The sequence below is a fragment of the Cygnus olor genome, assembly GCF_009769625.2.
Source record: "Cygnus olor isolate bCygOlo1 chromosome W unlocalized genomic scaffold, bCygOlo1.pri.v2 SUPER_W7, whole genome shotgun sequence".
Taxonomy (NCBI): domain Eukaryota; kingdom Metazoa; phylum Chordata; class Aves; order Anseriformes; family Anatidae; genus Cygnus; species Cygnus olor.
In genome coordinates, this window is record NW_024429078.1 from 1096490 (window position 1) to 1120837 (window position 24348).

General features: G+C 43.5%; 1 protein-coding gene across 1 annotated transcript in view; it reads left to right on the forward strand.

The window, feature by feature from the left end:
* The window catches only part of LOC121063021 (CUGBP Elav-like family member 4), a 1483068-nt gene that overhangs the window by 659174 nt on the left and 799546 nt on the right, over positions 1–24348 (forward strand). Inside the window, exons 4-5 of the mRNA XM_040543331.1 lie at positions 12198–12326; positions 17128–17207. Coding sequence (XP_040399265.1) covers positions 12198–12326; positions 17128–17207 — 209 coding nt within the window. The remainder of the gene's footprint in view (positions 1–12197; positions 12327–17127; positions 17208–24348) is intronic.

Here is a 24348-nt window from a genome sequence, read left to right on the forward strand (position 1 = left end):
TCACCTTTTAAAAACTGTAAAAGGTTTTGAAAAGACCTGGATAAATGAAACAGATGCCTCAAAGTGTCAGGCTTCACACAGCTCCAAGCAACTTGGATCCTTATGGAATTATCTTTTCTGGGAAAAAAAGCCTATATACTTAAGAGTGCTTTAATCAGCTGGAGAGACACTGAACTTTTCTCAGAAACTTTTCTAATTTAAAGGCGTTGCCAAACACACTGAAGTGAAAAGTCAGAAACGGGCTCTTCTCACAAGAGGTTATGCATCAAAGCAGCTTATGATGCTGAGAGTTGTTCTGCATCTTGGTAGTAAGACTTGACCCCTCTCCAGGATGCACATTTTAGCCAAAATGCAACCCATTGGGATACCTGTAGAGCAGAAACAGAATGGCTAAGCATGGTGGTTCATCCATTAGATCCATGGGATGGGAGGATCCTTGGGAGAAGCTCTGTGGGCATCTGCAGTATGCAGTGGGAGAGACTAGATCACTGAAAGGCCCTTTTGATGATAACCCTGTGAATCTCTGATTAGCCTGGGGTTAAGGGGAGGGGGGGAAGATGGGGCTGTTGCTCCTAGTATTTTTCCCTCACGATGCCCGTCTTTTGCTTCCTGACTGATGCTGCAGATCACTGGAGAGGGTCTTTAGCATAGGGAGTGTGCCGAGACCACGCGCTGGCTCCCCGTGTCAATGTTATCGCTCGCTGTCACATTTCGAAAGAGGAAGCAAGCCTGTGCCACTGTCCTGGTTTCAGTTAGGACAGAGTTAATTTTCCTCCTAGTAGCTGGCAGGGTGCTATGTTTTGGATTAGAATGAGAAGAGCGCTGATAACATGCTGATGTTTTAATTGTTGTAGAGCAGTGCTTACACCAAGCCAAGGACTTTTCAGCCTCTCTCTGTCCTGCTAGCGAGCAGGCTAGGGATGCAGCAGGAGCTGGGAGGGGACAGACCCAGGACAGCTGACCCAAACTGGCCAAAGGGGTATTCCATACCATCTGACGTCATGCTGAACAATATATAGGGGTGGCTAGCCGGGGTGGAGGGGTGGCCGGCTGCTCGGGGATAGGCTGGGCATTGGTCAACGGGTGGTGAGCAATTGCATTGTGCATCACTTATTTCGTACACATTATTACTATTAATACTATTATTATTATTATTATTGTTGTTATTCTTTTCCCTGTCTTAATAAACTGTCTTTATCTCAACTCACAGGCTTCACTTTCCCGTTTCTCTCCCCCATCCCGGAGAGGGAGGGGGGAGGGTGAGCGAACGGCTGTGTGGTGTTTGGCTGCCAGCCGGGCTAAACCACAACAGCCACACACGCAGAGAACAAAGCCCTTGCAGAGCCAAGTGAAAGTTACAACTTGTCAGCATGTCTCTCAGCCTGCTGAGGGCCAAACATGAAACACAAAAAGGCCTGAAATAAGGGAAAAGGGGGGAAATAGCACAGCGAGCTCTCAAGCTCAGAAAAGGCTTGCTATAAAACAGCACCTTCGCTCTCTGTCTCTCTCTGTGTCTCTGAGTCCTTGCTACTGATGAAGGGAAGAGATGACTCCCCTTAGCACAGTTACAGTACAATTGCAGTAATAGGGACTGGAGCCAGGTTCAGATCTGGCTTGCACAGCTTTTCTTTCTCCAGACCCCCAAAAAAGCATTGTTAGCCAAAAAGCATTATTAGTGATCGTGAAACTGGAGGTGGAAAGAGCCTACTGAGGGTTATATCTTCCCACGTGGACAGTGAAGCTCCAGTAGCTGGAAACTGGCATTTTTGGGACTCAGATTTTGCCCTGAATCTGGGAATTAATTTCTTCAGGTACTACCCTCAGGCAGGAGTGGGATAATGAGCTTTTATATTTGCTAATCTGGCCATAGCAGTTTTGGTGGGGAAAATAGTTCTATCATCGCATATGTCTGTTGTGGCGTAATGACCACACGGACACCAGGGTTCTTTTAGGATCAGTAAATGCTGCTACTTTATTGATGACATAACTTCATTTTCTCTTACTGAGGGCCTAACTTCATCTCTCATATTGAGGGCATAACTTCATTATCCTTGTTGCCTCCCCATACTGAGGACAGGCTCCCTTCTTATACCATTCGCCCCACAGCAGTCCTTTTCCACTAACTCTTCATTGGTCAAACAACTTTGCCCGGCAACCAGCAAACACCCAGCAACTTCCATGCCTTAAGGGTTGCTTGTTCTCCAGCCCGAGACAACAAGGCGTCTCCTGAATCACCCTTCTTTGTTCCCTCTGAACTCTTTACATTCCTGATGGCCTCATCGTTAAGAGTCCGATGTTATCACCAGCCATGGGGCTTGTCGACCCCATGGCCACGCTCCCACAGTCTGTATTGTTGATTTACGCTTGCTAAAGACCTTGTTTCACAAAGCCTTTTAGGTTTATGCTTACTGATCCAGAGGAATGGTTTTCTGTTGCAAGTACTTTCAGCATGGACAATTTTCATGGCAAGAGAAAGACAGTAGTACTGTCAGCACTGGGCAGGGGGCAAGACAGAACACCTCCCTCAGTTCTCTGCTGTACAGAGATGCATCTTGCATAAACTGAATGGAGAAAATTGACTGAAAACAGGAGACCAGCATCTCAGCTTCATATGGACTCACTACTATATTGCCAATTGTTGTTAATATGGTCTAATTAAAATTAGATGAAACAGAGCGCTGACAACAGAAAATTACTTTGAATTCAGTTATTCTTCCTATTGTGGAGGGACAGAGAAGAGAAGCTGGGTTCCTGGTCTATACATCAAATTTAAAAAGATCAAATTTTGAATCCTGAGTCTTTTCCCCAAAAAACACTGCCTCATGAATCATTCTCAGAAATATTCCAGTTGAGTGTTTCAGATAATTAATAAACTTGTAACAATTATGATCTGCCAGGCACAAATCAGGCAGAGTCCTTGTGCTTTGCATGACACCAGCTCTAAGACTGCTCTCACCACCAGATTTCCTAAGTAAAGGCTACTAATAAAGTGGGTTGTTGCAAGTTGTTTTCACAGCTCCATATCAAACACCATAAAACCTGTCATTTAAGATCTGCACAGGGAGTAGCATCTCTTGGCAATGGACAGTTGTGATAGCGCTGTTCAGCAAGCCAGTACTGCTGATATTTGTCTTGGGGTTATAATATTCTCAGCTGTGCAAGGAGGTTCTGCTGTTAGAAGAATTGCTTAGGCTATCTCTTCATGGCAGGGGTTGCTTGGCCTGTTGCCCTGGTTTTGTCCATAACCTGTCCTGTATCTACACAGAGGAAGCCTGTGTGCTTTCCTCTGAGCTACAAGCCTGTAGGTGTACACTTGGATGTCACTTCTCTGCAGGTAGGCAGTGGGTACTGCAACAGGAGCACAGGCCAGCAAAGCCCAGAGAGTGATTGTCCTCCTAGTCTGAACTTTCTTCTCCATCTCCTTCCATTTTTTGTCCCAGCTCCATTCTTTACATCCCTGCTCTCCCAGACAACTTCTGGATGTGGTTCAGCAGCTGGTGAGGACCAACAAGCTCTTCCAGTACTCTGTCAAGCAGGTCTCTGCGCTCAGGAGGATAGGCCAGCAGTATGGTTGAGGGCCTTCAAAATAGAGAATAGGCCCTGACATGTTTAATTTGAAAACAATCTTAGACTATGGGTTCACCAGCTGGCAAAATGTTAAATTTCTTTCCAGTTACTCATGAGGCCAACAGTTATCAGCTGTATTCTCTTGGACACATTCACCTAAATTACTGTGACAATGTGTTCAGGGGTCATACCACTGAAGGGCTTAAAAATCTCTCCCCAGAAGACCCCTCCAAGATGCATGCTCGGTGTCATTTGCAGAAGCAGGGCTTTCCATTCAGAAATGGACCTTGCCTGGATTTACCCTCACCATGGAGCTGGGGGAAGCTTCAGCCACCTTAATCTGATAGAGACCACCAGAGGGTTCAGCCAGAGATCTGACCACCAGTTGGCCAGATGCCATTCAGTGTTATTGCCAGAACTGCTTGCATTTGTGGCTCTTGGCAAACACTGAAGAACCTCAGCAATGCCAAGATATGCCTGGTGGAAACACCCATCTATTCTTTTTAGAGATGGGGAAACTGAGGCTGCCTTTTTCCCTGGGTGATTATTATATCCCATGTTTCCACCGAGGCCCTTGTCCTTGGCAAAGACGTATTGCAAGTCTTTTGTAACAGTAACTACATGGTCTTCTGTCTTGCTAGTGCCAAGAATAACAAATCACATTAAGGGAAAAGTGATTTTGCTTTCCATAATATCCATATCACAGCTTGAGATGGGACCCAGGAGTTCCAAGTACCAGTCAGAAATGTACAGACAGGAACTTTGGCCAAACTCATGCATATCCTCTTGGGTCTACTCTTCCATAACTGAATCAGGAGTGATTTCCACTCTCTCCCAAAACAAGATGCAGGGCCTGTCAGTGGAAACCAGTTAGCAGCATGCTCAACGTAAACAAAAGGAAGCGGTTTGTAACACAGTGCATGATTAAGCTGCAGAACATCTTGCTGCAGGATGCGCTGGATGCTCATAGTCCTCATGGGTTCAAATCCCAGTGAATAGTTACATCGAAGAAAGAAAATTTGAGGGCTGTTGTATACAAAAATACCACTTTAGACTCTGGACGTCCCTAAACTGCAGAGTGCTGAAGTCTGGAGAATATCTGGGGAGATTAACAAAATTGTTTACCTTGTTCTCATATTCTTTCCTAGACATCTGCAGTTGGCCATGGTCAGAGGCAGCACTCTGAGTCAGACACACCATCTCTTGTACAGCTGTTCTTCCACTTTGTGTGCAGTATCCACATCCAAATCAAGGCCCAGAGTACAGGCAAGCAATTAAACAAAAGAAATCCTTCAAACTAAGTTTTTCAGATGTAACAGTGGAGAGTAATGCACCTGTGGGATGAACCTTCCTTCTTTGTGCAGGAGAATTATACTCCCACACCTGGGCTTATATTCATTTGCACTTGTCCCCATCACACAGCTGTTCAGATTAGCTGTTATTCTCTCTAGCCCGGGTGTCTCAAAGTCTCTGTCTCCAGCAGTCGGAGACTGGCAGCTGTGCAATCATATCTGCTAACGTATGGGATATAAAGAATCTGTTAAGTAAAACCAAACCCGGGAGGAAGGAGGGGAAGAGATCAGCACAAAGAAATCACTCCTGCTAAAATGTGATTAGGGATGCCCATCAACACCCAGCTGCGAGGAACAGGTGAACTCAGCAAACATTTTAAAGCCTGCAGCAGAATTAGCCCCTTATGGGTATTGTTGGATATGTGGAGGGAGAGTGAAAAGGGGGGAAATAGGTGCCTGTGTGGGTGGAAGGAGGATTCAGTTGCTATTGTTCAGAGTTCGGTAGAAGTAGGTTTTTGTCATTTCCAGTGTGGGTTGAGTTTTTGGTTGTTGTTGTTGTTTTTCCCCCATCCTAATTTTTGAAACACCTCCACTTTACAAGGTTCATGTATTTTCCAGCAAGGTACCATGGAGAAGATAATTAGCTAATTTACAATTAGCTACAACAGAATTTGTAATCGTTTGCCCTGTGGAAAGGGCTGTAATCATCATCACGGAGCTGTAGGACTGCTGTGAAAATGGCAGTAGGAGTGTGCAGCCCAGGCCCCAGGAAATGTCCTGCTTTTAGCCTATTGATCTGCCTGATTAGCACGGGGTGAGGGGAGCGGCAGGGCACTCCGGCTGAGCGCTGGGTTGAGCCTGCAGCTTGGAGTTCAGAGCTGGATCTCAACCCAAACTTTCATGACGTTCAGGGGCTTGCAGCTCACCACTCTGCTCTGTAGTTCCTTCTTTGGATACCACGATTGTCCGAAATACCCCGTGTTTATAGCTCCTCCATGGATTTGGCACGTTCCTGACCCTAGTGTATGGCTGTCTGGTCCATCCCTCCCTGATGGACACCCTTAGTGCCATTGCCTCTCCCCTTTCCACCGATGGACTGATCAGGAAAGCAGGCAAGGAAGATCCACTCTGTTTCTTTTTTCCTTTGTGGTCGATGTGCCCCTCAGTCCTGTGTACTGGCATTTTCTTCTTACCCACACCTACATGGCAAACATCTCTGGGCTGCTCATTTGTTCATTTGCGGTGCCAAGAAGATGAGCCTAAAGGCCTTCCCAGTGCCTGGGCTGAGGCTCTTCAGCTGGTCCCTCACTGTGTGTGTAAGCAATGTTTGGGGAGGAGGGAAACGGCAGCAGGGACAAATAATTATTAGCTATACAAATAATGGAATTAATTAGCATCTGCTTTCTGAAACGAAGCCATACAGCAACCTGGTCTTGATGCTTAGAAAGCCGAAGGCACTGAGTAACATTAAAGAACTTCTCTGGTGAATACCATGCTCCCACAGAAGACGTGTGTTCCCATACAGAAATACACAAATGTGAGGTTTGCTCTTGCATGGAGAAGCACACGCACCATCCATCTGTGATGCCATAGCAATGAACTCATGATAAAATAGGGACGCTCGTAAGTTTTAGAGTGAGAGGTTTGATGGTTGGAAGGGACCGTAGTGATCTTCTGGTTTGCCCTCCTTATTAGCCTGGGCCACGAAGGTGGTGGATCTGTCCCTCTTTATTTCCAAGGCCTTGGATGTGATGTTCTAGATGGTAAAGCCGGCTTATGCTTTCCTGATACAAGGATTCAACCTCTTTGTTTTGCATGAGAAATACAAGAACACAAGTGTATTTATATACTCTTATCTAAATGTACCCCCACGCGCACACATACATTAGCGAGAGCTATCTGGATAAACACAAACCTGTGTCACGTCTCTCTGAGAGTGACCCTAATTTTCCCCCAGTCCTTCCACAATTGCTGTGATTCTTGTTCTTGTCCTTTTGCTCCGCAGAGGGTCAAACATCTTGCATCTCATTGTCCCTTCTGTCTCTTTAATTAGTGCCCGTCCTCCCCCTTCTCCCCCTCGCTCCCGTGTCCCCCCTTCCCATCTCCTCTTGGCACTTGGTTTGCAGTGCTCTATTATTTCACCTTTCATGCGTGCCGTCTCCTTCGCCTGGGCCTGTCTGACACCTCTGCCTTACGCTTATCATAAAAACATAATATTTAAATACAAATAGAGCAGGGAATAATTGAACCCCTATTTGCACTGGAGAAGGTGCCGAGGCTTTGTATAAACACAGCTGGGGAGATTTATAGAGAGTGTATATTTATCTGACAAGTTACATTTCTTCACCGCTGCGCCTTGCAGCCAGTTTGACCTGATTTGAACAAGCCTCTGTGGCTGGTAGAGCGGCCAGGAAGATGTGTAGGCTAGTTTTGGGGGAATATCGGAAATGTCACCAAGGGGAACACCTCTGAAATCTTGTGATTGCTGAAGCCTTTCTCTCCCTACCTCTCTTCCTGGGAGGAACAGGGAGTGCTGGCTCCTCTAGTCGCTGTGGTTTGTTTACGGCTGACTGGGGCAGACTTGAGATTAATTTAGTTTCCAACATTATGGGGGTGCCTCAGGTCACTCATGGTGAGGGTCTCTGGCTCTTCTGGGAAAAATTAGCACAGAGGAATAACCATCCATGGTTATTTCCCTGGGCCAAGTATGCGTGATGGACTCAGGTTGTTGGGAAAGACTGATAATGGGGTTAACACTAATGAAAGAAAACAAAAATGTAGGGAGAAGAGGCTTACATGAACACCCCACTGAGCCCCCATGCTGCAGGGCAGCATGACGGCTCAAACTGCTGCTGGTAAGGGCTGCCCCTACAGTGAGGCTAGAGAGATTTCTTCACTGACACGTAAAATTTGGGCATGGGATGCAAGGGTCCTGAGACACGTCGGTATGGGATGTCCCGTGCTGAAAGAGGAAGAAGCATGGGACTCATCGGGATGGTAGGGGTGGACCCTACACCCTACAGAGCTGAAGGACAACTTGATCTGGGGACTGCTGCAGGCTTGTGTGCAGCCCAAACCTCTGTTTTTTGTAGCATGTAGAAGTGGCCTGAGTGATGGCCTGTTCCCATCCAAGGACACTGCACAGGTCCGGCAGGGAGCACCCACGGGTGCACAGGTGCTCACTCCCGCTGACACCAGCACATCCTCTCTGCTTTTCATGCTGGCATCCCCACAGCCTTGCTCAGACACAGGTACAAAGCAGAAGTAGTTGCCGTGGTGAACAGCAGTCAGTTTTTTGTCTGGGACCTGGCAGAGCAGCACATGGGCCATGCAGGGTGTGAGAGGCTCACACAAGCGCATTAGGGGATAAACTCATTAGCCAAGACTGGGAATGTGCTGAATGGGCCCAGCTGCTGGCCCCCTCCCTTTCTCTTCCCATGCTGGTGTGAGAAACACTCTGTAGCCAATAACATAGGCTCAGGTGAGGATCTCATTGAAGTAGCATTTTTATTCACGATTGCAATGGCGGGCGTCCCACAAGAAGGAGCACGCCTACTAGTCACATAGTACAGTTTATATACTTTATCTCTCGACAACCGGGACCCTCCCCTGTTTCCCCATTGACTGGGTAGTCCAGGTTCACAATCTATCTGATGCTTCACAGACAATGAATGGCCTTCAGTTGCCGGCCTGTTAAATTTCAAATTTCTTTTGACTTTTTTACTCTTTGAAGTGGTAATGTTTCTTCACTTATCTGACTTGACTTGATACCGTGAATTTCACCTAATTGCACTAAGGAGTCTGGTTGTCTGCATTTTACAAGGTTGTCTGTTAAGCTTTGTTATCACTGCAAGCATATCTCAATACCACATTCCTTCCCTCTAAACAATGTAACATCTCTAGAAAAAAACTCTTACATGGTCACATACATCCAGTAAATGCTTTTCTGTTGAATATCAATTTAGTACTTGTCTTTCTCCCCCTTCCCGCCCCCACCCCCCATACATTGGGCATTCCCATGAAGCAGCATGTCTGGTACTTCCTGTGCTTATGTTAACAATTCTGGTACAAAAACAACATTTTTGTTCCCTCACTGGGTATGCAAGGGATGCTGTTAAAACACGCTGCCGAGCTCCCTGGCAGGGCTGGGACGTGAAAGGTAAACGCAGCACTTTGTTAGAAGAACTTCTCTGAGAAAAAAAGCGTGTTAAACTGACTCATTTTTTATCAGCTGAGCGTGTGATCATGTAGATTTCTGAGATGGCAGACATGACAAATGATTCCCCTGATGGCCCAAGGCACAGTTTTTTGGGAGGGAGAGAGGGCGCTGATCTGGAGGTGGTGTCCAGGCGGTGCTGAGCCCTGGCTGGCCTCGGGGTGCCGCTTTGGGCCACCTGCCCTGGAGCAGCTGGGCCAGCAGCCACTGAGGAAGGTGGTCCTCGCCCTCGGCAGAGCCTGTTCCTGGTGGTCTGATGGCCACCTTGTGGGCAGCTCACAAAGCAGTACATCTCCTGCCAGCCAGCTCTGGGGACAGGCGTCACCCCTCCCGGTGTCCTGCAGAGATGCAGAAAAGGAGGCTGAAAGAAAATAAAATAAAATATAAAATTAAGTGTTTCCTAACACACCTGGTTTAAGCTTTGCATAAACTAAACCAGACAAGGCAGTTTCAGGCCAGTTACACACTAGAGAGTTTTGCTGACAGAGGAGGGATGTGATTTTTTTTTAATGATACATTTATATTATCAAAAAGCCTGGTGAAAATACAGTTACAGAGCTATAGGAGTGCTTTTGCTGATGCAGCTTATTTCAAACAGGGGAAACTGTATAACGTACAATATAACAGACACTCCCTCTGTGCTGGAAGTATTTACTAGACACAAACTCCCTCGTCAAAGCCCTTTGCCAGTGGTATTCCCAGCTCACTCCCACCAATCTGCTCCCATCTTCCAGGACAGCTGTTCTCACTTTGCAGGTGGGTTTTCTTCAGGTATCTGGACAACCCTTGGAGTCTGGACTCAGCTCTTTCTCCAAGGCTTTGTCTTTCCCTAGCCTAAAAGACACCCCACAGCACAAATTCAGCTTCAGTTGACACTTTATACCTCACCTCTGAGAGTCTCTTTTGCACATCAGTTTAGCCATCAAGTAAAGTGATTTCTGCTGGGACCTACAAAGTGTTCCATGAAAATGGGAGTTAGGTCATGCAGAAGAGATGTTTCTAAAGCTGAATTCCTACCTGGCTCCCCATCATTTGGTTACTTGACTGAGAAATGTCACTGGTCCACCACAGGTGAAGGAAAGCCAAGGAGGTCCCTCAGGCCCACAGGGATATGATCTGTAGGGAGCATTTTGACTATTTAGTTCATTCTTTGCCATTACTGGATTGAAATTACTCAAATCCTTTCTAAAAATACTGGGCAAAGCACTGACAAGTACGTTTTGAGGAAAAATATCCTGTGATTATACAGGTTCCCCTGATGCAGTTCCTTGGGGTTCACAATCCATTCACTGAGCCTAATTGCCAATGCCATTTTACCTCCTGGATGAAGCCAGGAACAAAAACCACCCTGAAAATGAACCTTTGCGATGTCCAAAGCAGCTTCTCTTGAGGTGGGGACAACATACACAGGACTAGTTAGGGCTTTGTGCATCATTAAAGCCTCAACTTTGTGTTGCCAACAAAGACCTCAAAGAGTCCCTTTGCCTAATCAATGCCAACATAAAGTGGGCATATTTCTTGCTTTTAACATGTCTATCAGAAGGTTATTCCTGTTTTTTCTCTTCTATCAGAAAAGCACACGTACCCTCCTCAAACTATTTTTCCTACCATTTCAGCAGCCTAACTGAAAGCAACATAACTCCTTGTTTTCTGTGGGCAGTGCACTCTTGGTTCATGTGGATAACTCCACTGCAGGACTGAAAGCTCCTAATATCCTCAGTAGATATCAACTGCATGAAAAATTATCCTCATCCAAGGCTATAGAGTAATTTGCCAATTTGCAGGTGCATCTTGGAGAGGGGAATTTTGATCAAACACTGGTTGAAGCAGAACAGATTGTCTACACCAATGATTTCTCAGTGAACAAAAGTGACATAAATCACCCAATTAGTCAGCCAAAAAATATTTGTTGCAAACCAATGTTTTGTTCATCTTTAGATTAATATGTGCATTAAAAATAAATAAATAAAAATTCAAAGTGTTTGTTTATTTATTTACATTTATTTATTCAAATTGGTTACATTTGCTCTGTAAACTGTTCTAAAAAATCATGATTCAGTCATTTACATAGTGTTTAATGAATGATAACTAAGACATTAATGAATCGTGTGCAAATGGCCTGTTTACATACAAGATGTAAACTATGTAAATTTCTCTTTTTTTTTTTCTTTCATGGTGTAATGGTAGTAGTCTCTAAATATAAACCTGATTTATAGGCATCCCTCTGAGTCCCCTGAGATCTTTCTACCAACTCAGTAGCCCTTGGTTTGGTCTGTTTTCACAAATATTTTCTCAAGGTGTTTTGTTCTGGACTGAAGCTCTCCATACTTGGTATAAGTCCAAGTATAAATAGTCGTCTTCATTCAAAATACAATTATCTGTCAGCAGACCCCATCCTGCTTTGACATGAAACAGCACCTTGAGCAAACTCAGATATTAGCATTCGTATAAGTTAACTTTATGTTTCAAGAGACAATATATGTTTCCAAAACTTTGGGTTTATTTCAAATTAACTTTATATATATATATATATATATATATATATAAATGCATCCAAACTTGTAGGTACGTGTCTGTGAGTGGGTATGAACAACAAATCTCAATTTACTGGCTGTGGCTTCAATTATATCCTGATTCAAAACAGCTTATGTTAAACATTTTTTTTCCCTGTGACTTATTTAGTATTGCGAGGGCTACTAATTTATGTTGTTTTTCAGTTGGACTTTATTTATGTATGCTATCTTTATCCACATTTCACTTAGATGGCAGTCTGAGCAATGTTGTCATTTCAGTTACTGCAAGCTGACTGCAAAAATTGATCAGAAAAAGCTGATTTGGAAGACTTTGGTGCCTAGATTTTGAGAAGCAGTTAAAACATTTTAGATATTTCTGGGGTTTGGGAGGTTTTTTTTCTTCTTCTTTGAAATTGTCAAATTATTTTCAAGTACTCACTGAAATTCAGATGTTATTAAGGTGTTTTGAGCAAGGCACCTGAAATGACTATCAGCTTCTGAAATATGTCACCTCAATGAAATCACTGTTTCTTCTGCATGTGATACTGAGCTATCTTGGCTTTCACATCCCTCCCGAAATATGGTAAGCATCTCCTTATTTTGTTCCAGAAGACAGAAAACTCTTTGTGGGCATGCTCAATAAGCAGCAGTCAGAAGATGATGTGCGCAGGCTATTCGAGGCATTTGGCAACATCGAGGAGTGCACAATCCTTCGGGGACCTGATGGCAACAGCAAAGGTAAGACAATGGCTTATGGCACACCGTGGCTTTAGCTTCGAGCTAGACCCAGTCTTGGTGTATATATAATTTCCTGTCACAACAAAGTCACTAGGTGTCTGCCAGGTCAGCATCTCTTACATTAGGAAGGGTCACATTTGCCAAGGGAGGCCATTTCTTTGCTGATTGCTGTCTGCTTGTGCATGAGAACAAAGAGTTGATTGCACCTAAAAACATCCCCCTCCACAACAAGCTGTGTCTGACCACATGCAAACTGCTGCCTATTGCTGTTTCTTTAAAGGACAGCCTCCGCTCTGAATGCAAAACCTTTACATTTGCTCAAGATCTGCTCTCCCCACCAGCCTTAGGAAAGTTGGGAGTTTCTTCCCCCATTGAACAGGCTCATTCTTTCCTTAAACAAAGCTGTATTTTCTGTTTTACATCCTTACTTACCAGCTCCACCATTGTCTCTGCTTATTTCTCACCCACCAGCCCCAGGTCCTCCTCTTCTTTAGTTGGTTCTTGCATAGTTACACACCGACCAGTAACCACTATTTCAAGCATACAGGATCGGATGTAAATATTACACTCAGTAGGTATTTGCTGCTTGAAACATCTCAATGCTTAATTGCAAAACTAGGTGTCTTACCTCCTTCTGCCACTTTTTGGCATCCCTCATTACCTGGATAGCACAAGGAAACCTTTTCTGGAGTCCAAGCTTCTCTGTTAAACATAAGGGTCATTTTTTTTTCCCCCGACACTTTCTAGACAAAGTAACTTCAATTTGAATAGGAAGCCCTCTTCTCTTGATAGTATAATGTGTCCATTAAATATTGATCTGCATATAATACATCATAAACTGTGCTGGAATGTGCAGTACCAGGGAAGAGACCGGTCTTGCTGATGCAGTTCATATCTTACTGGATATTTTGACATGTGACAACATCAACCAGCATATTTTTGCAACAGGGAGGTGAAAAATCCAATTCACAGTTATACACTGAAGAAAGATACTGCTATTCTGTAAAATCACTGTTAGCCAAGAAAGACTTCACTCTGGCATTATAGGGCAGTATTTTGATGTATGTCAGGAAAGCCCAGCCTTCCTGATACAAATAGCTGAAAATAAACTGTGGGCAACTTCTTTTGATTTTATGGCTACTTTAGTTTCATGACACCCAAAGGTTTGATTCACCAAGAAGAGTTTCAACCATCATAAATGGCAGGCAGTTCGGCACTCCCTTCACTGAACAAATCAGTAAATTGGGGAAAAGCAAAAAAAGTCTGTCTGCCTCCACTTGGAATTGTACAGAACAAAATCTATGACAAAGGAGCTAAACAGAGTAATAATAAAGGCAATAATGTCTGAGATCTGTAAGAAACAGATTCCAAAGGAGATCCAACCCCCAAACTTGTATTCATTCTTGCTCTCTCTCTTTTTTTTCTTAAACAATTTCATTATAAGTCTGAATCTGAGTGGCAGTTCCATATTGCTAACCAGTTTAATTATTAGTGCTAGCAGGCTGCAGTCTTAGGCTTGCATTTCACTGAGATGTTCAGGATCAATACTGAGCCTTGACAGAGTTAATATCACCAGCTTCCATTTGCAGGTGCTATTTACTGAGAATGTGAAGCTCCCAATTTCCACACACACAGATACATACACACACACACAGAGCATTCAATCCAAACTTAAGGGTAGTGCCCTTAGGAGACAGTCAGGCGAGCCAGAACTCCCACAAACTTATTCCCAGTCTGTAATGTTTTCCATCTGCTAGAAACCAATGTGACAAATACTGCTTGTGAGATACTTATTTTGGGTAAAACCCATAAGGCATAAATTCCACCTAAATTGAGTTTTAGGCAGATTAACTAAGTGCATAGACTTCAGTCCTAGCAAAGCCATTACATGAAGCCTCACCAGGCATCCCTGTGATGAGCGAGCTTCGAAGACACCTCAATGAAAGCAATGCTTGGAGGAGGTAGGTCCCAGCTTCCCAGTGAATAACACCACAGGCCAGTCATAGCCAGAAAGGCATCTGAGCCTTTCCTGAAGCCATGGGAGGATGTCCGGAGCCATGTCCTCCATGCAAGCTCCATCTCCTGCACAAGTCACCCAGGGTCAAGCATAACAGTTACTGGAGCATGCAACCAGGTGGCAGGAGAGCTGGGACCAGGACATTTTTCTGCCTTAAGGGAAGTGCAGAGTCTGTCTGTCCTGAGAGAGATGGAAGAGGAATGAGCCTGCCTGTATCTCTCTGGGTAAAGCTCACCTGTGTGCATCCAGGAGCGCAGGAGTACTCAGGTGAGGAAGCCACCATGAAATGGGATCCAGTTTAGTAATCCAGCAGGACCCACAGGATTGCAGCTGCCTGGACAGCCTCTTGGTTTTGTTTTGTTTGTTTTTAATTCTGCAGTTGTCTACTTCAGTAACTCAGAAAGTAAAGATTTCCCACAACACCAGAAGTCCCTCAAGAGGAGTCTATCACCCTCTGCAGTCATAACCTTAGGCTCTGACTCTGCAGTCTCCTCTGTTCCTGCAGGAGAGCTGACAAGACAGTCAGAGCAGCCCTTCCAGCTCTGTAATCCTGAAATAAGGAAAGAAAAAAAAACACACGAGCACAGGTATCTCTCTGTTCGGCACAGGTTATATATCTCTCTCTGTGTCAAAATCCCTTCAAACTCCAGAGCTGCTCTTGTCATGGGGACACCGTTGTTTTGAAGAGTGGTATGATTCATGTCCTCAGCTCATGAGATCCTGGAGATCACCTCAGTTCTGGTGACAAGGGGCAGAAAGATTATGTACACATTTGGTGTTGTGTTCAGAAGCCATCCCACTGAACACACAAATAAAGGGATCAAAACATTAGGCTCTCTGCTACTGCCTTGCCACCATACACAGGTGAAAGCTGAGTTTTCACCTGCTTTTCTACTTGAAAACCTATCAGAAGCAATGGAGGGATCTCATTAGCATCTCAGGTATTAAACAAGATAAATTCCTCCTGTTCCCTTTATTCCCATCTTTATCCAGCTCTGTTCATCCATCAGGTTCCTCAGCACAGGGGTGAATTTCACCTGAAGAGAGTGAAGCCCTCAACATGACAGCAACACGGAAGCCAAAAATCCTGCTCTAAATACAATGGATGACTGAAGCTGGAAAGCGTTTGTATATTTGCTAATCAGCATCTTCTTTTTAGAGGCAGAAAGTAGAAAAGAATCTCTGCAAATAATTAAACACCCTAATTCTGGATTATCTCTGATTAATGAAGAGGAAGGTGCAGTATCTCAGGAGCCTGGGAATGCTGGACTGTGATTATGTCATAATTGATCCCTATTGTTTCCAGCTGAAGTTTATCTATCTCATTTTCTCACGATTGTCTCCTCTCAGCTCCTTATAAATTATATCCAACTATTAGCAGCAACTGCTATGCTTTTCCTGAAATACAGTCTGAGCACAATAGTAAGGAAGAATGCAAAGTGAGGGGCTCCTAACTGCAAGCTACTTTTATATGTGTGTGTTCTTTTTAGAAGGGGCTACTATTGTTTCCTTTGATTCTACTTCTGCCAGCCTGTAGTGATGATTATAGAGACACTTGTTTCTCATTCTTCTAGTTTACAAGTGTTTTAGCACTGCGGTTTCCACCATGCGCTGTATGGATCTGTGAGGGTGTGCTGACCTTCTAAAGATGCTACAAAGGGAATAAAGGACAGCTGTCCCATTGTTAGGGCTGGCATCCCTTGCGCAGTGATCTGCGCCCCTTCAGGGAAACAACTGGGGCTTTGCAAATTGATTAAAAGCTTAAAAGTCTTTAATAGTAATAAAAGGGGATAGAAACCAGAACTTCTCAGATCTCTTCCAACTTGTTCTAAAAACTGCCTTAGCATATGGAAATTGCTCTTCTTCTCTCTGAGTCAGTTTGCTTGTAGCTAAGAACGTTAGCAATACTTTCCCCCACTCTAGTGGTGCATGTGACCCTTTGAAGTGTTGATCATTTCTGCACTCTAGCACATATTCATAAATGCACCTCTGTGACCTAAAACCTTAAGTAAGAGTTCAGGCAGTCTGAAATTCCTCACGTGGCAGTGCAGGCCAAAGAAGCACTGCCTGCATTTCTCTGATGTCTGCAGGAAAGCACCCATAGAGGCACTGGCTCTGCAAATTGTGATATAATATTTGCTGTAAAAGACTGATTCAGGTTTCAGTGGTAGCAAGATGGCAGTCATCACGTGTAGCTCTCTCCCATCCCTACTTTTTTTATTAGAAGGTATTTCATGCTTTGTCAGACCAAAGCTGTTTGGAGCCTGGACAAGCACTGAGCAGTCTGTGTAATGGAGCTCTACCAGGCAGTGATACAAGACAGAGACCTTGTGTGTTTGGAGCAAGCAGAATGCCTCTCTATAGCTGGCCTGTGGTTGCTTGTAACAAGCATGTGCAGCTTTCTGTTGACTTTCACACAGCTCCTCACTGTTTCCCATAACACCAGAGGGAGGAGCATTCAGCATTATGTCTAATACAAATAGAAGGAAAATTGTTTTCACACAATAAATTACAAAATATATATTCATGAGAAGCTATGGAGGTCAAAAGATAAGTAGATTCAAAAAGTACTCACTAAGTTTGGGTCTGCCAGTGCCTGCTGCAGGCAGTATAGGGTTTTGTGATGCAGCTGTGTTTAATGGCTGGGCTTTGAGAAGGAATAACTGGTTTGCTATACTTTCTCCACTAGCTTCTTTATTGCCAGTTCTGAAGACAGGACACTTAGCTAGATAGACTGTCATTGGTACCTCTACAACCTTTCTAATGTTCTTTTTCCTTTTCTAGGGTGTGCATTTGTGAAATACTCTTCACACGCGGAGGCCCAAGCAGCTATCAATGCCTTGCATGGCAGTCAGACAATGCCGGTGAGTAGCTCTGTAACATGGCACATGAGGATTGGTTCAGACTTTGCTGCCCTGTGGCCTGATGGAGGAGGAGGGATGATTTATCTATGCTTTGCTACCCATCTTCTGGGAAGGATGGCTTAAGCATGTGGGACCTTGGGTGTGTTTAACTCATCAGAAGAAAGGCCAGGATGACACTGTCAGTTCATTACACCTGCACAGAACTCCAAGGGGTGCTGTGTTCCATCACCAGCAGTTTTGATGCATTGAAAAAAAGACATGGTTCACAGATGCCAAAAACATTGGGTCAAATTCACCATGAGCTTAAGGACTTAAGTTTCAGAGGGATAAATCAAGCACAAACTTGTGTCTAAGGGCTTTTGTTTTCCCTCTCCAAAGAGTCCCTGCTTCTACGTGAAGGAAATTTTTGCCAAAACTGAGCAGAAAACAGCATGCTCACATGATAGCGCTAGAAGCTAGAGATGCATCACACCATGATGTGCGCTCTCACTGCCTTTCTGCTGCTGAAGTGTCTGCCTGGGCATAAATGTGGTCCCTTACATCCAGCTTTTGAAAGACAGTCAGATGCTACTGAATCTTCCAGGAAATGTTTGAGGTAATGCTTGGACTAATGTCTAGTAATACAACGTTTCAAAGCTGATAGTTCAGGGAAGTGGAAATTAAAATGGAAATGTGTTTTCTATGCAAAATGATACTTGTACACCATCATGCAGACCTGGAGGAATGTAAGACATTCCATTATCAGCACAGAAAGGCAATCTGGTCCAATATGTTTTGGTTTATTATAATAGCATATTATTATTACTAATTATTCACAGTGTAAATAAGGAAAGGCTAAGAAGCATGCTGAAGACTTGTAAAGGATACAGGGAATCTCAGTATTCAAAATCTCCCTTTCAATAAGAACCTCTGATCTCAATTCACAAGTTTATCCAAATAACTTGAAAATGGGCCGGGTGGACTGGCTCTAGGTCTGTGTAGGGTTGAAAATGGGAAGTTTGTCACAGGGTGTGGTGGTTTTACCGTGCTAGGCAGCTGAACACCACAACCGCTCTCTCACTCCCCCCTCCTTAGATGAGGAGGGGAAGAAGTAAAGGAAAGAACAACTCACGGGTTGAGATAAGGATAATTTAATTAAAGGGAAAAAAATAATTATTAAGGAAAGATTATTATTAATTAAACAGTTTAACTAAACAATTTAACTAAACAATTAACAATTTAACTAAAGGGAAAAAAAGGAAAGGGGAAAGGGAGGGGGAAAGGGAAAACTAAACAAAACAAGTAAAGGCTATGTGGAAGTGCAGAGGAAATAAATTACTCTCTACTTCTCACAAATGAGCGATGCTTGACCATGTCCTTGAAGCAGGGCCTCAACGCACATGTCTGTCCTCCTGAACACCAGCTGTTTTCACAACGAGAGCCCACCCCTCCCCTCTTCTTCCTTTTTCCACCTTTTATTGCTGAGTGTGACATCATATGGTATGGAATATCCCTTTGGTTGGTTTAGGTCAGCTGCCCTGGTAATGTTCCTTTCTCACTTTTTTGCCCACCCCCTAGGAAGGTTAGAGAGAGTCCTGATGCTGTGCCAGCACTGCTCAGCAGCAGACACAACACTGGCGTGATACCAGTGCTGTTCTAGCTACAAGTGCAGAGCACAGCACTGTATGGGCTGCTGCAGGGAAAGTTAACATCCCAGCCAGACCCAGTACACAGGGGAAGAGGTTTCTGGTAGTAGCGAATCATCAAGACTGTGTTTTTTAGAACACAAGCTCAGACAGGTCAGATTAGAAAATGGTACATGTTTACCAGTGATGTTATTAAAAGGTGGCATCTCCATTTTTTTGAATTATTACAATCAAGACTGTGAGACTCTTCTCAGGAGATTCCTTCTAACAGACCCACATGCTGGGCTTGATGCTGGCATCGCACAGTAAAATATTGTGGACATCTTTACTGAGCAAAGCTGAAGAGGTATTTGAATGTCTTTCTTTAAAACTTTGACCCAAAGTGATAGCGTCTATAGACTGACACCAGGAATTATCCTTCCTATTTCAGCACTCTTTATATAAAGAAAAAATACTTCTCTCTTGACCACTTCAGAGCAAATTTTTGTTCCATCCTGCTGAAGCCAACTGAACTTAGGATGTGTAAAATAATGAAGAATTTGGCCATTTCATCAGTCAGATTTCTATGGGACCATTTTTCTTGTTGACTTATTTGACTCATACTTGCTTTAGAAATGTTCTTGAATAACCACATCTGGTTATCTGAGAAAGCATTGCACTTTCACCCTCACTAGATACATCCTAGATTCAAATGTCCATGGCTTGACAACTTCCCATGAATTGGCTGAACCTCAGCAGTACTCCATATAAATACAGTTAGTTCACAGAAAATGCAAGGAGAAAATTATGAGCTTAGTTTTCATTTTGAGCCAAATTACGTGGCAGTGCCTTGTATCTCCCATGTGAGCTATGAGCAGTCGTACAGGTGGTTACCACAGCTCAGCAGACTAGTGAGGACCCGTCAAGTGACTTGCCACTTGATCAAGACATTGAGCACACACTGCTTTTCCCACAGGGCCTCAAAATGCTTTGGACACTTTGAAAGAAATAGGCCAAATTCTGCAAGTGATCTCTGTTCCAATTCTCCTTTTCATGGTACTTCAGGGTGCACTGCATCTTTCAGGGCTTGGATGTTCACAGAGAAATGCAGCCACCTCGTGGTGAGATGATGATGTAGCCCTTGTCCTTGGAAAGGAGGGGTGTGTTGCTGCCATCTTCCTTCAGCTCCCCCTCCCATTTCTTTCACCATTAGGACTGGCCTCATTTGTCCAGCTGCGATGCCAACTCAAAGTTGTTCCTGTGGTTCAGCCAATTTAAATGTCTCTTGCCTTGTCCTCGTGTACTACCAACGGGGCATCCATCATCATTCTTGTCAGGTCTCGAGCTGTTCATTCCTGCGGCAGACTCCTGTTTCTCAACAGCTGTCAGGATTATTGCTCTACTGTGACTTCCTGTTCACACAACATATGTTGCCTAATAGTTTCAAAAGGTAACTTTCTTTTATGAATTTTTTTTATAAACCTTTCCTTGGACAGGTGCCTGACTGCCATCCGTCACAAGCCCACTTCTCTGTACAAGGCTCTTTTTTCTCCACAGGGCCCACCAAGCATGTCTACAACTTTCAAATTTTCACACAAAGTGATTGCTTTGAGAAATAACTTTCCCCAAATCCCTTACTTCTGAGCAGGCCCAAAGTTCCTTCTGTATTTGAGAGCACTAGCCAAGAGTGCTTTTTTGGGGTCTTTTAAAATTGCCTATCAGCTTTAGGATAGAGTTTATTTGACCTTCATGTCCTCCTTTGTGAGAGGTCATCATTTTCATGTACTTTTGCACTTTTTTTTTTTTTTTTTAACAATGATATGTCCTTTACCTTCAGCTTTGTGGGCATAAACAGGTCTCTTCCCTTGAGTCTCTTTACTTCTTCATCCAAGCCTTGTCCCTAGCAGCCTTATCTACCAACACAAATTCAGCTACTATTTCTATATTGACAGCTTGCGGATCTGACTTTTCTACTGCAGGACTGACTCCTGTCCAAACTAAAATCTTGGCCTGTCTTTCCAGCATCTCCTAGTGGATGGATGTCTAGCTGTCAGATCAAGCTCAATATGCATAAAGCAGAGCTCTTAAACTTTTCCTCCCAAACCCTGAATCTTCTCTCTTCCACCTCCATTCTCAATTGCTGTGGACAACATTATCATCCTACCTGTCAATCATGCTCCTACCTAAGCATCATCTTCAGCTTGGTTTTCTCTTTCTCTCCGTGTCTTCACATTTGGGCAACAGCCAAATGTTGAAGAGGCATTCTGCACAACATATATAAGATATGGCCTTGTACGTTCACCCACGCAGAATAAACTCTCCTTCGTGCTTCATCACTCATACCAAAATTGCAGCAGCCTTTATGCTACCCATAAAGTACACAGGGTTAAATATTATACTACTGTTGTATCTCTTTGGCTGTCTCACCCACCTCAGAATGGCACCTCAGAATTTCTTGTTCTTGTGAATTAATCCCTGAAAGGGGTAAAACTAATGTTACCTATGTTTTTTTGTTTTATGGTGTTTGTTTTTGTTTTTTTTTTTTGCACAGAAGCAGATAAGGTAAGGAGGAATTAAGAATGTAATTCATTTTATTTAGCTCTAACAGCCTGAAAATTTATAATCTATTCTAAATGTTTTCCCACAAAGGAGGGAGGGGGAGAGAGAGAGGAGGAGAGAGAGAGATTTCTAGATATTTGTGCATTCTTCCCCTTACCTATCTGTGCTAGGATAGGATAAATCACCTTCTGGGCATGTCTGTCCCTTTAATAAATTATAATGGAAATCCCTTTCATTAATTATAAGGAAGCTCTCCGTAATGGCATTAGACTGAATAACTGAGGTGGGACTTGTCTCACCTAACCGAAGACATCTAAAAGTTTAGGAACTAAGATCTTATTGTCTAAGTGCTTGTCATCTAAGTTTCTGTTACAATCAATAGGGAGGAATAGATACCTCTGGAGGTATTATACTGTACAGAAATATATTTTAAAACCTGTCAAACCAAAACCCAAGTAGAAGTGTGCTTTTTAGCTAATTCTAGGTGTTGGATTCCCATGGTCTGTCAAATACAAAATAGTGGTTAGTCACCTGAAGTGCAATTTAGAATGAAAAAGGACCCTTACTGCTTAAAAACAAAAGCAAAACCACTTGCTTCCTGCAGATGTCTTGGAGTCTACAATTGCCTTTGCTCCCTGGTGACACACCATTGCCGTCTGATGTTCTGCTCCACTTGTCACTGCCACAGTAATCTTACTGGAGATAAAGTTTTTTGGTAACTTTATCCCAGATTAGCCATCTACAAATCAGATGCTGATGCTCTTAATTTGGCCTCTCTTCAGAGAGTGAGTCCTCCCAAATACCTCAGACATCTACCTTAGTATTACCCAACTCAGCCTTGGAGGAATCTGTGCAAAGAGCAAGCAGCTTAGAGTGGACACCTAACTTCATGTCTAATGCAAGGGGAGCTGAATCCCATTCTGGGTGTTTGCTGCCCAAGTAAAGCAATTTGGGATTCAGTAACCAGGCATCCCCTTGTCAGAGTCCTCTGATACCTGATCCATCGAGTGTATTTTGAACTTGCCTAACACCCAACTGTCAGCACTATGTTCATTCTATATCTCTCTTTATTCATGAGTTTTAAAACTGTTAAGACATCCAGAATGCTATAGGGTGGTTTCCTTCATTACACAAAGTACTCTTTTGTTTAGCTATTGAAGTCTCTGCACCAAGTTGGTCAAGCTGCAGCATTTCTTCTGCATCCAGGAAATAGCATTCCAAGTCTATCTATGCCTGGCTGAAAATCTTCCATGAAAATTACTTTTCATGGGGAATCTTTCTTTTTGTGAAAAGAAAGGAAAATGTGAGACTTGAATACAAGCACTGAACAGATGTCTGCTTTACAGAGAAAGATTCAAATTAGTTGAACTTAAAAAAAAAAAAAAAGAAAGTATTGCAACCCCAAACTCTGCTAACCTGGGGACTTCCATTTCCACATTTTTCTGTGCAGATCCTATCAACACAAATAAGAAAAACGATTTCAGATCTCTTCTCAGTAGCCACATGTATCAAATTGGTGATTTGATAGGACTTGGACTCGATGATCCTTGTGGGTCCCTTCCAACTTGGGATATTGTATGGTTCTATGAAATCATGCAGTTTTTAACTCAGTGTTGTTAGGCTACAGACTGATCGGATCTCAAATTACTATATTTACTATTTTTTATTAATCTATAAATATGAATGACACAGCACAATGAACAAGGTTGACTTTCACCCTCTACCCACCATATTCCTTGGAAGTTCACCCATGGCACTGAAATTCCCAACCAAGCCCATGATTAATAGTCAGATGAAGGGATTCTCTTCTCACCCTATACAATGTTCATTCTACCCTCTGATACTGTAAGAGACTGTGAACTGAATAGGTTAAAAAATAAATATATAATTATTCTAGTTTAATGAATGACAAAGTGAGAGTGACTTAAATATGAGATTATCAAAAATTGCCCTAAGAAACAAGTGTCAGTGTCATTATATGCAGTGGGCCTCTTTTTGACTCATAGGAAATGGGGCACCATTTGCCATCTTCCTGGGTTTGGATGCTCAGGTCTCCAATCAAAGAAACCAACCCTGGCTCATATTTATAACTGCTATTATTATTGCTGTGCGTTCCTACAGTGCAGTTAAGGCTTTGCAAAGCACTGTGAAGTTAACTTCAGACACGGCCCCATTATGGAAGTTGGCCGAGCAGCTGTTCTCACTCCCTGTCAACACAGCAGAGGAATATTTAGGTGAATTAGGGATGGAAGAGAAAACTGTGAGAGTCTGCAGGAGTATTGAGCAGGTGGAGGAAAGAAGGAAAATAGCCCTTTGTGGGCATGATGAAGTTGCAGCCCAGGCATCTCACTTGCAGAGCAGCAGGGAAGCAGCTTGTATTATGCGTGTATGCTGGCACCAAAGTACTGAGTCAGCAGAAACTCCCTGGGAGGAGCGGCATGGCAGCTCCGGTGAGTGGGGGGGCCACAATGCCGTAGATCAGCCGAGGTATTTTTAACAATTATTTTTATATAAACAGCTCTGAACTTGAGGAGCTCCATGTAAATGGGAAGCAGTGGGGCTTATAATTAGATTTGTGTACGCTTTCATAAATTGCTGGGAAACATCAAAGCCGTGATAGAAGGCTGTGGTGCACTTTATTTCCTTCTTCTGTTCTTCTGTTAATTGAATGGTTGATGTGTGGATAGGAAGTGTTGGCTTCACGGAGTACTATTTACAGACCTGCTGACAGCTGCACTGTGAAAATTAACAGGATCAGAGCAGCCTCTGTCACAGCTCTTCCCATGAGGGACTTGCTTCAAATTGGATCATTTCTTTCATAGGAGAAACTTTCCTCATCTCTCCTCCCTTCTTTGCAAACACACACACATCCAGCTGCACAATCCAATTCTCCCTCTGGGCTCATGGCAGCCTTTAGTGCTTGGAAGGAGGGTTTGTCATTTCCATGAAGTTGGGAGAGTTCAACTCCTTCACAACTT